A 15,540-nucleotide genomic window follows, 5' to 3' on the forward strand; every position below is an offset into this window, starting at 1 on the left:
AGGCCAGAAAGTCGGGTGAAGAGCAGTCAGATAACGTTTGGTTTCCCAGCAGCAGGGATGCTGCACGGGTTACATCTCATCTGCCCCCAAAACAAATAGCCCCCAAAACAAATAGCCTTCTCCAGTGTGTGTGTGGGGGGGGGAAATTAAATGATCTCGGTAGATAGGAAGGAAAAATAAGCAATTTCAAGATAAAGACATAACTGCCCAATTCAGACTGGCTGATACTGCGTAAGTTCCTGCTGATGCAGTACAGTAGTGGCATGCTGCCTTAGTGAGACTTACCAGTCAAAGCAAAGTCCATTGCAACAGTGATAATCTTCCAGCAAACTTGCAGGCATATTATTTATTATCATTCAGAAGAATAAGCTGTTATCTCATTTTTATCAGAAACATAATAGAAGTTTCAATCCTGTTAAAAAATGCTTAAGTATGCTATATTTTGTTCAGGGAAAGACATAGTATATTCTGCTCCATATAATGCCCAAATACAAGCATATTGCCCATAATAACCAGTCCTTTTTTATCCTTCAAAGGAACAAAGAATGTTCCATAAATATAATTTTCCTTTGGAATCTGTCATATGTGCATATGCCACCTGCCCCTAAGAAAGCTCCTGGAAAAGATGAACCGCCCTGCAACTGAAGATGGGTCTGTATTTACATACTTACTGGGTGTACATCAAAGATAAGCCTATTACAGAGATGAATTGAGCCCAGGCACATAACGAGATGTAAATTACTTTTGGTTGTTCCTGACTTAGGCTTGTGAATTGAACAAGCTGCACATTTTTTCTCAAACCCCTGAAATTCTCCGTTATTCTCAAAAGCACAGAAAAAGCATGGCAGAGAGGGCGAGGGGGGGCGAAGTAGCAGTTCCACTGTTTACCATTTCTGCAGTAAAAACAGTATAAATAGCTTAAGCCACTACTTGAAAATCAAACATATAATTCTTTTCTCTAAGAGTTTGCTAGTCAAAAATCAATATGCTGACTCCTTTAGTAAAAGTCCAGTGTGAAATACAACTCCAGAGAACAGCAAACTTCAGCTAGGGCATGGCCACAGTTTGCCCTATACTCCTGAAGTCATCTTGACTTCTTCACCTCAACTCACAGCATAAAAGAGGAGACAGAGAAGCTCCTTCAGTGCCACCATAGAATCATAGAATCGTTTTGGTTGGAAAGAACCTTTAGGATCAAGTCCAACCATTAACCCAGCACTGCCAAGTCCACCACTAAACCATGTCCCTAAGTACCACATCTACACATCTTTTAAATACCTCCAGGGATGGTGACTCCACCACTTCCCTGGGCAGCCTGTTCCAGTGCTTGATAACCCTTTTGGTGAAGAACCACAGCCCTAATGTTTGATAACCCTTTCGGTGAAGCACCACAGCCCTTACACCCCAGCAGGCAGCAGTAGGTACCCTCGCACAAGGACCAGAGCGGAGTGTTTTGTAGCATCCCCCTTGGGTAGCTCACTCCAGCAGGCAAAGCGAGCGGGAGAGAGCAATAAACCATCAGCAGATGATCTCCCTGCACGCCACAAAGCACCCTCGGGGTGACGCTGGGATTTCTACACCCTGCTCCTGCCGCACCACAACTACTTTTAAAGCTCCCAGATCCAGGAGGAAACTCCTGGTTCGCTTCGACCAAGTCAAAAGAATCACTCACAGCCTCACATCGCCCACCCCAGACCCTCACAAAATCCCACCCCTACCAGCAAGCAGCGTGCTGTGGGGAAGGCGCAAAAGCCCAAGGGACCTCGGGCACCTCACCACCACCCCGGGTACCCCCTAAACGGGAAGCGACAGCACCAGGGGTGCACACCCCCCGCGGGCAGCCCGCCGTCCCGGCGGGGGGTGAGCACCCCAGGGATGATCGTACCCTACCTGTAGTTAAATTATCATTGATCTTCAGGGGCACCCTTAAGATGTAGACCAGGAAGAGCATGATGAAGAACCACACAGTCCAAAGATAAGTCCAGGACCAGACGATGCAAGACTTCAGCTGCTCTAAAAAACCCGTCCCAGCTTCAGCCATGTTTTTGGAGGAGAAAAAAAAAAAAAAAAAAAAGGAAAGAAAACACCAACCCAAACCCTGCTCTCTGCTGCCACAACCTCTCAGCGTGTATTTCTGCGATGATTCACGCCTCCCCGAACGGGCTCTTCCCCCTCCAGCCACACGCACCGCCCGCCGCGGGGCGCGGCCCGGCACCAGCCCCCGCCCCCCCGCCCCGCCCCGCTCCCGGGGAGCTGCCGGTTCTCCCCCACCTCCGCTGCAACTCGGGGTTCACCCCCCTTCCTGCCTTCGAAGGGCGGGGGAGGGATAGCGGAGGTCAGAAATCTCGTCCGGAGGTTCCCTAAAGCCACGGGGAGAGACGGGGACGTGTGGCGGCGGCAGCTCCGGACCTGCCCCCCGGGGCGGGCTCGGCCCCCGCCGCGCCCCGCGTACGCCGCTCCCGGGGCTGCCGGCAGCTGCATGATGAAATGCGGGGAAACAGCGGGAGGCTGCGGGGAAGACGGGGAGAAAAAGAAAAAAAAAGAAGGAAAAAAAAAAAAGGCCATGCAACTTTTTTTCACGGCTTTACGATTTTGAGCAAGAGTTTCAGGCGGTATTTCCACCATGCAACAGGACTTCAAGGCTAAAAACCGGCTAATGTAGGAGGTGTTTTTGCAATTTACTTGCCTAAATGTCTTGCTAGGATAATATCAGAGACATAAAACTACAATTTTGCTTGTGTATATGTCTGTGTACAATGTCCAGCAGAGTCCTGAACTGTAAAACTCCCCGCCAACCCCCTTGGAAGGTACGATATGGCACGAGAAATAAATGTGTTTTATTAAAATAATGTCGATAACACAGAATCGTCAAGTCACAAAATTGTAGTTTTATGAAATCCATTTTTCTTCTTCCATGGCGCTCTCAGTGACTTATTTCTTCATGAAACAAGATTTGTCAACAGAACGTGACACAAGTTCAGAGGCCAGTTAACGCAACCGATCCCTGTTTTTGATGTGACACGAGTTACAAACATTGAAGCAGACACGCACTGTATATTGCAGTTTGTTTCTGTGTTTCCCCAATCTGTTTGGAGTGGGATACTACTTTAGAGCATCTTAAGAAACAGGTAGTATTTCTTAAGTAGTACCAAAAGAACAAAAAATCCTGGAGAATTTTTCCAACTGGCAATAGCCACTCTGTCATGGGATTTTCTAGTCTGCCAATGAAAAAGTCATCACGGAGAAAAACACAGTAGCTTTTCCAGAATGTTTACAATATTGCAAGATTAAACCAAAATGAATCTGTAGTTAACACAAATTGATACCTTCTCATATAGTAGCAAAAGTGCCAAGATTCACAATTTTTTTCTTCCAGACTATGCTACAGGGCTTCAAGCTGGAGGGGGAAACTTGAAGCTGGCTGTGGCTTGTGCAATCGAAGGTGGCAGGATCTGCTGATTAAGGGACCATGGTCTCTATATCAGAATATTGGTGGAAGAATGACAGAAGTTTCTCCTGCTAATAGATCACAAAACGTTTAAAATTAGAATATACAGACGGCCTTTCACTACAAAAAGGTCATTTATAGTTTAATTACATACCAAAGAAACCCCCATTTCAAATATTTCAGCTTCCCCTTCCAGTTATAAAGGCAAGAAATGCTTAACACATAAGTCACATCTGAAAAAAGTCAACATTATTCCATCACGCAGTTATTTATAAATCAAAATATTCATCTCACATTCTCTTATGTATTAGTAAAAAAATAAAAACACTAAGCAATTATTTCACTTTTATAAATTTTCCTCTACATATTTTAATTTTCAGAATATTATTGCTTGTATTATAAAACTAACTATGATCAATTCTTTTTATGTATGAAAAACCCAGGTGGTTTATGAGGCTTTTTTAAAATTTAATGTTATAAGCAACTTTTCCTTTTCATTCTGTTAAGCTGTCTTTTATTGAAAGGTTGGAGTGGACTGTGTTGGTTTCATCAGCTGTGCTTTCTTTATATCCTCTGTGAAGATCAAAACACTGTGAACTGTGCCCACTTAAAGCACAGTTACTAATTTTATGCCTTTCTTCCTTTAAGCACCACTGTTTCTTCTTCCCCTGGAATTACAGCAGTTATTAATATTTTGCCATAATTTTATGCATTTCACTCTTGGATCTTCAATGTTTTTACAGAGAGCATAAAGTATTTAAAAACCAAGCTGCCAACAGAGTCCAGCTCTTCAGGCTCCCAGTAGCACACTCCAATGGATTTCCCATTGGGTGCTAAACACAAAAGTTAATAATGATAATGATGATGATGATGATGATAATAATAATAACAATAATAATAATAAAAGAAAAAGCATGTGTTCAAACCCAAATATTTGCATGAGGTGAAGAGCAATTACCCGTTAGAATATCTTGACTCATGACTAGCTTGGTGCACTCATATGACAAATTACATTTCTGTTTGTTCCTATTAAAGAAGCACCTAAGCTGACATTCAAGACAAGTTCACAGTTCAGGCTCTGTTTAACACAAATTATCTCTCCCCTTTCAATTCTGTTCGAAGGGAGTGCCGCGTATTCATACAAAGCCTTAAAACATGCATTTCACAAGTCAAAGGAGCAAACTGTTCAGTACCATGAAGAGACCCAATTTTATTAAGTGTCATCTGGCTCCAGCCACTCATTTGCTAAGTCAAGACATAACAGAATACAGCTGAAGCGAGCATTGGACAAAAATAATTTTGAAAAGAGGCTTTTACATTTCTGCTAAGATTTTCCACTCAATTACCGCACTCATTTAAGTGTTTTCTCATATAACCCCTCAGGTGCCCCAGTTCGTACCTCAAAATACCTTACAAGTGCAAACACTACTAATTTGTTTGTCATAAACTGAGTTCAGGGTTCCTGGTTTCTCATATGACTGTTGATGACTTTGCTAAATGAAATCAGGAAGTAGAAGCGATGACAGTTACTAAACATGAGGTACAGTGAAGTTATCGTTTTTTTCCAGAAGAAAGAAACCCTCTTGAACTTGGGTGCTGGCAAGTAAGAAAGAACAGATGTGACCACTATGCAGCAAAAGTCTAGTTTGAAAATTCTGCCCACACTGTCTTTTTGTGAGTCCAGATCCAGAGCAGTGGGGTTTTAAGTCTTCTTTTTTTTAAAGAAAATAAACCTCAAAATATCTTCTGTCTGAACATTTCAGAAATCAATAACTTTTTCTAGGCCCATAATGCACAGTCCCTTTGGAGCCCAGATATAAAATAAGATTGCATCAGGTTTCTTGGCAGCCGAGAGATGGCCAGGCACATTTGCTGAGGACGTTTGGAAAGGGCACAAACAAGATCCGCATCGGCTCCAGACATCTGTGAGCACTGGGAAACGTTGTCAATGTGGTTCAAAGGAGCCAAACATCCCCCTGACCTTCAGCTGACGCCTGGTTAGTAATTGAGTCCAGCTAAGCAGTGTTACACCTAACATCTTTTAATCTAGATAGGTATTAAACAACTATATATACACCTGTGCATGCATGCATACCTCTACTCGTGTATCTATATACACACAAATATATATGCATATAGTGCACCTATTAAACATATCAGATGCATATTAAACAATATCAGGGATGAACTGGAGATGTCAGTCTAAACTGAAGTCAGTGATGGTGAGAAACAGCGTGACAATGTGAGTGAAAGCACTGGAGGAGAGTTCGTAAGATCCCATACCCAGCACTTTTCAGACATACCAAAGTCTGAATAAACCAGCTTAAACCCACAAGAATACCTGTTTTCAGCTAAAGCACATGGTCCTTAGTCACAGTCCAGAGAACTGAAAATATGTCAAGGAAGACTGAAATAAAAATTCATGCTTAATTTACAGTTTAATCATTGTATTTTCATTAAAACCAAGACATTTCAAAAGCACATAACTACCAACTTCTATGTGCCCAGGCTGAAGTTTCTGTTCCCCATCTTAAAAGTGAGATATTACAGTACTATAGCAATAGCCTCCAGCTTAAAGGAGGTAGTAGTATTTCAAAATATGCCACCATTACTAAGAAGGAAAAATCAAATAAGCTTTTACATGCCTAGAGTACCACTTGTCAAAAAGCTTAAAAAAAGTTTCTTCCTTATTAGTTCCAAAGCAGTCTGAAGGTGGGAACATGGGGATGAAGCTCTGCCTGTTTCATCAGTTCAGAAAGCAGGGGAGCTGGATTCGAGGGAGCTGGATCCCCAGATTCCCAAAGATCTGCTTAAGCCGAAGCAGGATGGAGAAAATGAGGCGGCGGCCAACTCCCCTAAACCCACAGGGTTGTCCATGGCCACGGGGACTCTGCCAGAAAACAGGGTGACATAGAACGTGTCTGGGCAATTGTAGGGGAGGAAGGAAAGACAGCCTGAAAGGAAAGTTGCTTTAAGATCTTTACTGACAAGAAAATCAACAAACAAGATGCCTTAATTGCAAGACAAGTCACAAAAACTGAGTTAGACCTGGCTCAGTTAAGAATCAGATGTCAATGCAAAGACAGGGCAAAGAAAGGTGTTACCAAATCGCTGATGCAGTGTTTCATTATTTTCAGGTATTGTTCAAAATAAATCTTAACCAGGAAAAAAAAAACAAATCCCAAACCAAAAGAGAAAAACACCCAAACTTGTTTTCTTCTTCTTTTTTTTCCTATCAAGGGACTTTTCTCTCTAAAAATGAGATGGGAATTCCAGCCTCAGCACACTTACGCATCAGTTTGGGGCAAAGTGCCCCGTCCCAAATACACATTTGCTAAAACACATTGAATTTTTTTTTAAATCCATGGAAATATCCCCCAGTAGCACCTCCATATTTTTATGAAGTAGGTGGGTACACACATTCATTGAGGCATTTGATGATCCTTTGGAAAAATCAGGTGGTGGACCAAAATACGTCAGTATTTGTACAAGATGGTACGTGCTTAGGATTCATAAAGGAATCATGCAAGCTGCGAGGCTGGCCCCTGGTCAAAAAAGATCTCTCGGCAAGTCAGAGTCTGGCATCTGCATCCACACATGTTCCGTACATCACGGGAGGCAAACGTGGGAGGCAGAGACAGATGGCGAAAAGCCCGGAGGGGAACCGGTGCCGGTTTCTTCCTCCCCCGTTTAGGTCGAAGAAAAGGACAAGAGCCCAGCTCCCCACATCCATGCCTTGGGCTGAAGCCAAACGGTAAATTTACTTTTTTGTTTTTTTTTTTAACTGAGATGTGTGTGTGAGTGCAGGAGATGGAGAAGACATTGAATTTCCTCGCTCTCTGCTATCTTGTATTTTTTTTTCTTAAGAAAGAAGATGTTAAGAGTGGGTTTTAATTTACTGAACATTGATACTATATTTAATAAACAAACCTTTTTAAGAGAGAAAATGTCTCAAATCCTCTCCTCTGAAATCCACAATTAAAGAATAGAGAGCATAGTTTATTTTTCCCCTATCATTTGTCAACACAGCATCTTCACCAGCTACGTATCGGTAGAAACACAGGAATCCACACTCAGTTGCATTTTAATCTCCAGAAATTCAGATGAAATAAATTGAGCAGTCACAGTGCTGGGTCATGTACAGATAATTATTGTTGCTTGAGGCTGGCAACCCTTGTGGAGGGTAAGAACAACTCTGACTGTAGGCAGACCGGGATGGAGCAAGCAGCACATCCTCTGCCATGGAAGCAGGTAGCATCCAAATGGCAGACTGAATTTCCTTGTATCACAGCTAGACTTGGCTCCTGTAAAACTTTTGCAAAATCAGGTACCAAAATACCCTTTTGCATTGCCTGTCGCAATTCTTTCCTCCTTGGCCTGCATGTTTCACCTCTTCACGTCCATCCAGTACATCATTGCTGAGAAACCCTCTCTCTGCAGACCATGGAGACCTTATCTTCTTTCCCTCTCTATGGATGAAGGTCTTCATGAGCTCTTGTCTTTAAATTCAGGCTACAGAACAATTGTCTTATTTACATCTTACCTTCATCATACCCTACTTTCTTCCCTTCTTGGCTCTCTAGTCTGCTTTGCCTGATCTATATTCTTGCTGGTTCATGGCATTAGCTCTTCTGCACCCAGCAGTCATTCTTCACATCCAAATTCCTTTCTCACAGCATCCTTTCATTCAGTCCAGCCCGCCTAAAACAAAGCTCAGTGGTAATTGTTGGCGCCAACCTCATACCTTGCGTTGAAGGGGGATGCTCACATTTGTTACCTGAATCATGTTTCAAGAAGAAATGTCATTGATTTCACAGTAGGCCTTCCTTCCCCTCTTAATATTAATCTGAAGAGTTCATTAACATTAATCTGAATAGTTCATCTCGCTCTTCTTCTACATTATTCAAATAGGTTGTGTGCTCTTTAGCCAAACTCAGACCTAGGTGAATTCTACATTATAGATATATTTTTATATTTCAGTCTCCTTCCAATTGTGAAGAATGCAGAAGAGTAATGTGATAGAGTCCCACCTGGTCTGTACAGGAAGAGATTCTCTTCCTTCTCATACCTGCTAGTGTTGGTAAGCCCAAAGTGAAGTGACTTGCCCTGTCATAACTGACTGCTAGCTTATATCCCGCTTACGATCCCTTATCATACAGCTCCTAATTTACTGCACAGCTGAGCACAATTGATAGCCTTAGCTGAGACTGTTATACACGTAAGGGTGAGGTGGGTGCCTGCAGCCCCAGGAATCACCCTCCATTTCTCCCATACCCCACCAGCTCGTTCAGAACAAGGTGTGTTTGTACTCAAGCACTGGTTGATACCTGCAGTCCCATTATTCGGTACATATCCCTGGCCCAATTTACTACCTATTATTGAAATCCTGCTATACATACGGTATTATTCATTCCCTGATGGCTTCTTTCATGACACTTGCCACTACAGTACCAAGAACTTCATAGACTTCATATAGACTTTTTCCATAATCTCTTTTGCAAACAGAAAGCTGTGATGGAGGAGGAATAACACTAAATATAGTCACTAACATGGGATCTTGTGCGTTGCTGAATACTCATGACATCATACTTGTTGAACTCCAGCTGGACATGAGTTTGAAACAGCGAGTTCTGCACATCTGGGTTCCTCTGGGCTTGCACGCCCCAAGGTGAGGAACATAAGCAGATCATAGCAAAGGAGGGCTGTAAGGAGCATTAAATGGAGACAAAATTCTCCTAAATCCCAACAGCTGCTGCTGCCTGCGGAAAAGGTGGTGGCCCTGATCTGTAGGGTGAGCAGAGTGCTGCAGCCACTGGGAGAGGGCACCCAGGTCAGGGTAGCAGGCTCAGGTCTGGCACCAAAATGCTCTGTAATGGCTCTGAATACATAAATGGAGCATAGTAGTACTTACACCAGAGCTTTATACAGATAGAGCCTTGTGAGAGGTCAATCTCTCTATAAAGCTCGCGCTCTCAGACTCATTCTCCTTGCCAAACGGTGATCACGCAAGGGCAGCTTGGACCACCCTCCCACAGCCTCCCACGATAGGTGTGACAGAGGTGACTTACCCAGCATCATGGGTGCTCTGCATCCCAGTGAGAGCCACGCATGCAGGTGCTAGTTATCTGAGTGGCTTTCAGTTCCTTCCCTTCTCAATATACCCTGCCCTTTCCACACATTTTCCCTTAGAAGGAGGACTCATTTTAATTCCTGCTTCTGCTACTTAGCCATTTTTAGAAAGGCAGACAGACCCTTGCTGCTTTCCCCATTACTTTTGTTATATTTTTCCTTGCTCCCACTCCCAGAAAATTAGTTATTAGGCCTTTTCCATCCTGAGATACAGAATGTTCCCAAAGTCTTTTATCTTTTCTATTTTGCACTTTCATCTTCTGTGCTGAGATTTTAACTCCTTAGGAATCCCTCTCCTACAGGCTAGCCCAAGTCTGAATACCTCTTTAATGGTGCACCTTCCCCTTCGCTGCTTCAACAGGAATTCTTCTCTCCCGTTTCGGTTCCACACAAACACACATATTTTGCACATCTGATGAATCCTCATTTACATTTGACTCCAGGATCAGCTCACTTCACTCTCTGTTTAGACATGGTAAGTGCAGTTAAAGAAGCCAGTTTGTCTTCACCCTGCTCACTGAATGAACTGCTCTGCATGGCAGCAGGGAAGAAGATAACCATGGTGGGTAAGCAGATAGCTTCATCCACACACTTCCATTCTTTCCCCTCAGCATTTCCTAACCTTCCTGGCAGGCACAAATAGCCTTATTGAAGGGTTTTTGCCTTACAATTTCATCAACAGACTATGAGAGGTTCTGAGCAAAGGACATAGTAATGGTTGCTGCTCCCATGTTTTCATGTTTCTGTGGTGATCCCCACCACCAAAGATGGTCACATGATTGTAGCAAAACCACCCATCTGCAGTGAAAATCCACTGTTACAGATAACCTTGCAACCTCTTTCACTGGGTCCTTCACTTTGTTGGTAACTTTGATTTTTCTCAGAACAATGATCCTTGGTTGTGGGAATGCCAAGGTTGCATCTGCTACTGCCCTGTTTCTCAACCTTGTCATCATCTGCATTTTGACACCAGGCATTGGGTTACCACACTGTGTCAGCAACTACAATTTGAGTAGCAATTCTGGTCACACCAACTGTTAGTAGGATGGCAAGGCACAGACTATCCAGCTGAAAGAGCTAAGGAGAGCTAGACAAGTTCTTAAATGGAAAATGATGGCTTACTAAGTTTAGTAATGAACTGGGACAAGACACCTACTCATTACTGACTTTAACAGATTCTTTTGATTGCTCCTTAACTCCAGATCTTCTTGCACCCAGAGAATGAGTTATATAGCAACCTCTGCCTTTGCCTTGCAGCAAAGCCCTGGAACAGAACAGCACTTCAATTCTTCATGAGCATATGGCATTTACTTTCTTAGCAGCGTCTCTCAGGTCTCGTCTTCTGGAATTGAGCTGGCTCCTGGCATCTGTGACAGCTAAAGGACTCTTCATACTCAGTACACGCCTACAGGAACTTTAAATAGGCTCTTGAATGACACAGGCTTTTTTGATACTCTATGAGAAATGTTGGCTAGCTTGGTGGAGTGAGGATACTACCTATTCCCACACACAGAACTGTTGGGACATATGGAAAATGCTTGCATGGATGTTACACCAGCTGCCATCCAGTCTTCACCAGTGCATGGCAGGAGAGGTGAGATGTGCTTCAGTGCTTCTGAAAACAGGACAAGTTCTCCTCCTGGACCCCTAGCTTAGGGTGCCTTGTCAGCTCTGACTGATCACTGATGCCTTTTCTTTTCCCCCACATAGAAAAAAGGTAGGAAAAAAGCATATGATGTGCTTCCTAGCACAAGAGAGGGTGCTGCACTTCACCTCCTCAGTTTTGACTGACATCAGTGCCTACAAGGTACTGCTAAACAAACCGCCTGCTGTTGTCACAAATATCCCAGATAACAAGGATCCAGCTTGTCACCCGGGACAAGTTCACAGCAGCCCTTGACTCTTCATTCCAGGATGCTCTTAGCTCAGAATCCATTTGGTGGCTGGTCCACATCATTAAGATACAGAACGGTCTCATTTTTGTACATTCCCAGTGCCTACTTTGTCAGTAGAGAAGGATTAACATCAGGCACACATACCTAGCAGTGGTTGGTTTGTTTTTTTTCCCTCCTTAATTTAGCATGGGCTTTAAAATGAGGACAATGCTCGAGAATATTATAGCTCTCAAGGCCAGCTTCTAGCAAAAGGAAATCCAAGTACTATGTTAATATCATGATAGCCTGCAATATCACAAGGACCAAAACAAACCATATGCAGAGAAAAACAAGCTTCACAAAATGAACGTAAACCAAAAAGCAGGATGTAAAGAAATGACTTAAAGTATTGCATTTCACGTAGAAACTAGAGTTGCTAGATTCAGTCTTTAGCCTAAAAGCTACATAGTCTGGAGATGCTCCTCAAATACATAAAACATGTTGCAAAGAAAATGAGGACAAGCAGTTCTGTATGCCCACAGCTGAGACAAAAAGAGGTTAAGATCCAGCAAGGAAGGTTTAACTTTTCCTGATATCTACCTTAACACTAATAATTCCAAAGCCCTACAAGAACTTGGAGAGGAAGGATAATCTTTAACAATTTCTTTCAGAGCAGAGAAGTCTCTGTCCTGCCACGTACAGTTGAGATGCGGCTGATCCTGCCACGCCGTGGAATAAAAAACAAGATGAGCTTCTGCTTTCTATTCAAGGATTTCAAGATTTCTAACATCACTACTGTTCAGAAATCTTCCAATCGAATAGCTGAACTCTGGAGTCTTTAACCACAACTGTTTTTTGGCCAGTCATGGTTTTGCTACCTCATGTTCCTATTTTCATAACGAAGTGAAAGACTCACAAAGCTTACCTGTTTCACAGCATCTGCAAGCTGGTTTGACAATGTAGCATCACGTAAAAGGAAAGAAGGAAGCAGATTTTTCTCCCTGCTACTTAGTTTATAACTACTAATGGCTCTTGAAAGCTCAGATTTCTACTCCAGTTGCTCGTACATGTATTAGCCTTAAGTGCCACAGTAAAGTTGAAAATGTATTAAAAAAATCAGTTCACCTTTTGAATGTTGATTTATTTTGTAATTAGCTTACTCCTCTTCCGAGCCCCGTTCCCTAATTTCCAAACGATGTGGAAGTGATTTCTGCATGGTCAGACCAATGGAGAGGAGAAACAGGTGCTAGGACACTATACAAATAGCAGGTTATTAACAGAAGGGCCACAGAGACATTTGGGGCAGCATCCTCAGGAGTTTTGCCTGGGTTAAGGCAGACTGTGCTGGGACGGGAAGAACAGCTCGAGCAATACTCGAAGCACGCCCTTGCCATTTGCAAGGCCCAGGTTCAGGGGCAGCACGTGCACCCAGACAGGCGGTAGCGGCTGTGGCTCACAGGCACTGCGTACCCAGGACTGCTGTTGCAAGTGCTCTGCCAGCCTCAATCAGACCCATGCTCCTGCACCGCAACTTAAATTTAACTGAACCTTTCCTCAGAGCAGCAGCATCAAGCTCCCACTCTCCAGGCTGAACAAGAGACTTGGTTGAACGGAAAGGAGATGGCACCTCTCTTCCTTAAGGAAAATCGTAATAGACCGCAGCCTTGTAGCTCTTATAATCTACTGCCACATCTTGTGTTACTGGATGTACTGCCTTACCTGGGAAAAGGCAGCACGATGGCATCCCAAAGCCCAGGGCTGGTATTTGGGCCCCTTGCTGCATGATTGGTCCTTGTGGCACCTTAACAGCACAGCAAGAATTTGAACATTTCCACCTTACGTGTAGCACCCAGCTTCTGCAGCAGATGCCCAGTCCAAGACAATACACACCATCATGCAGCAGCCAAGAAAGCCAGCACGCTGGGCCAGGAGGCAGCCCAAACAGGCGGAAGGAAAACATTTTAAATCCGCTGCAGCCCAAGAAAAAGAAAGGTTAAGTATTTTTCCTGCACTCAAGAGCTTGTGGATGTGATTTTTCAGTCAGGTTCATAAACAGTTTATTTGCAAAAGAGGAGATATAACTGGCTAAAAGAAAACCAGGCTAAGAACATTTCCTCCATGGAGCCTGAGTCCCGTCTTTACCTGATGGGACCAAAACTCTCTTCTCTACGTCTGAGGAAAGCAGCCTAGGTTCCAGATGTACCACGAGAGGTAACTTTTGCCTTAGCAGGCCATTGCACTGTGATTAGCAATCCCTCTCAGGACATTTTTACTTACTGAGAGATTGTGAGCATGTTTTTCTGAACCCATCCTCACACCGCTGATGTCTGCATTCATACCATTGTGCCAAAGCTGTAGCTCAGCCTTCTACCTTATCAATCATAAGTAATTTCTGAAATAATCTTTAAGGGTAACTCAAACTTTGAGTTGCATGCTGGGAAATTACTTATTAAAGGAAGTACTCTTCAATTCTTCCACTAATACCTATAGTTGCTGTATTCAGCAGACACTTGATATTGAAAAATATTAAGCACACTGAAATACAAAACTGAAATGAGTATTTACTACAAGTCATTATTAGCATGTGGTGGTGTCCCCCCAAACCAACCACTACTTCAGCAGGCGCATTTACAACCCTGTAAGCTGGAAGTTGATTCAGATCTGAAGTTATTTCAAACTATAGCTAGTCAGGCAAAAGTCCCTATATGCTCCTCTTGGCTTATGAGGAATAAACATAACATTTCCCCCTGCACAACTTTATTGATTTGCAAGGAAAAGATGCACACAGAAGTCTAAACGTGTTTACAGAATGTATCCTTTAAGGCAACAATTGCTGCTCTTATCCCCTCTTGTGATGAGCACATGGATAATATCATGCTGAGCAATACCTGTTACAGTTAAGCCAATCACAGTAACAGCAGAAAATATTGCTAATAAGAAAACCTACCAAGTATTAAGCATTCATTTTCACAGAAGGAATAAAGTACATATTTACAGTTCCCTTCCTTTAGCTGTGGAAAAACAATTGTCTTTTTTGTTTAAATCTGATGCAAATTTTCCCCTTCAAAAAAAAAAGTTCAGAGTTGACACTATCACACAGAAATTGACACTTCAAAGTTATGAACAAACTAAGTTTAATCTAAACCTAGCTTACAGTTGCATCAGAGGAAGAACAGTTTCAGTCTTTCCAGGAAACGAATGCGGCAGAAGCTATGTCTGTGTCAGCAAGTAATTCAGTATGATAGGAGTGAACCCATAGAATCAACCAGTTGATGTTAAACCTCTATATCTACAGCATATACAGTCTGGAAATTTGAAGGCCAGGTTTAGTCTGATCCTCCAGACATCCTCAACGCATAGGTGGTTTCCAGCTGCCTGAAGGAAACCATTGCTATGGACTCACGTCATGGTTAGGAGCTGGAGGGCATTCGGTGCACAGCCAGAGCACAGTTCCCAGTTCAGATTTCTCCCGCAGGAAGTAAACTCAAGGGCACCAAAACTGCTTTGTCAGCCAAAACAGTATGTGGCAAGTGGGGATAAGAGGGGCATTTACTTCCAAACTACAGAAACTACATCACTGCCATAGATGTGACCAGAGTCATCCCCTAAAGAGAACACATCTGTTAGGATGTTCAGTCTCATACAATACTTTTGACCCTGGGCTGAATGACCATTTACTAATGAGCTGCGTTGCAGTGCTCCCAACAGAACCAGCTGGCAGAATTGCTCTCAGCATGTAGAGCATAAGAAGCAATAGCGATGAAACCAAAATTACAATGACTTTAAAGTTTCATTCTACCTGCAGTATGAATTAAGACAGACATACAAAAAAGGGGCTACTCAGGCAAACTTGAAAGCAGAATTGTCACTCCTGTTGCACATGTTCAGAAAGAACAATTGCTTACTTGCATATGTTAAAAATTCCTTTGTACAAAGGAGCACTGAGATGCACGTGATGTCATACACTTCATAAACACAAGCATTTTACAAGTCCACATTACAAGCTATAATGTCTAGTACATCAACATTCCACAATACAAAGCTTATCTTTATATTTAAAAATAGAATATAAACAAATAGTAATTCACA

General features: G+C 42.8%; 1 protein-coding gene across 3 annotated transcripts in view; it reads right to left on the minus strand.

The window, feature by feature from the left end:
* Positions 1-2,292, minus strand: part of ST7 (suppression of tumorigenicity 7) — a 173,901-nt gene extending 171,609 nt beyond the window's left edge. The window contains exon 1 of one of the 3 annotated variants that reach the window (XM_068400442.1): positions 2,272-2,292. Coding sequence is in view for 2 of the 3 variants with exons in the window: in XM_068400445.1 (XP_068256546.1) it covers positions 1,891-2,041 (151 nt within the window). In the remaining variant the exon portion in view is untranslated. Of the gene's footprint in view, positions 1-1,890; positions 2,125-2,271 lie in introns of those variants that run through there. The other 2 variants (XM_068400445.1, XM_068400444.1) reach the window with 2 other exon arrangements.
* Positions 2,293-15,540: the final 13,248 nt, after the last annotated feature.

Source organism: Nyctibius grandis, chromosome 5 (genome assembly GCF_013368605.1).
Source record: "Nyctibius grandis isolate bNycGra1 chromosome 5, bNycGra1.pri, whole genome shotgun sequence".
NCBI classification, from domain to species: Eukaryota; Metazoa; Chordata; class Aves; order Nyctibiiformes; family Nyctibiidae; genus Nyctibius; species Nyctibius grandis.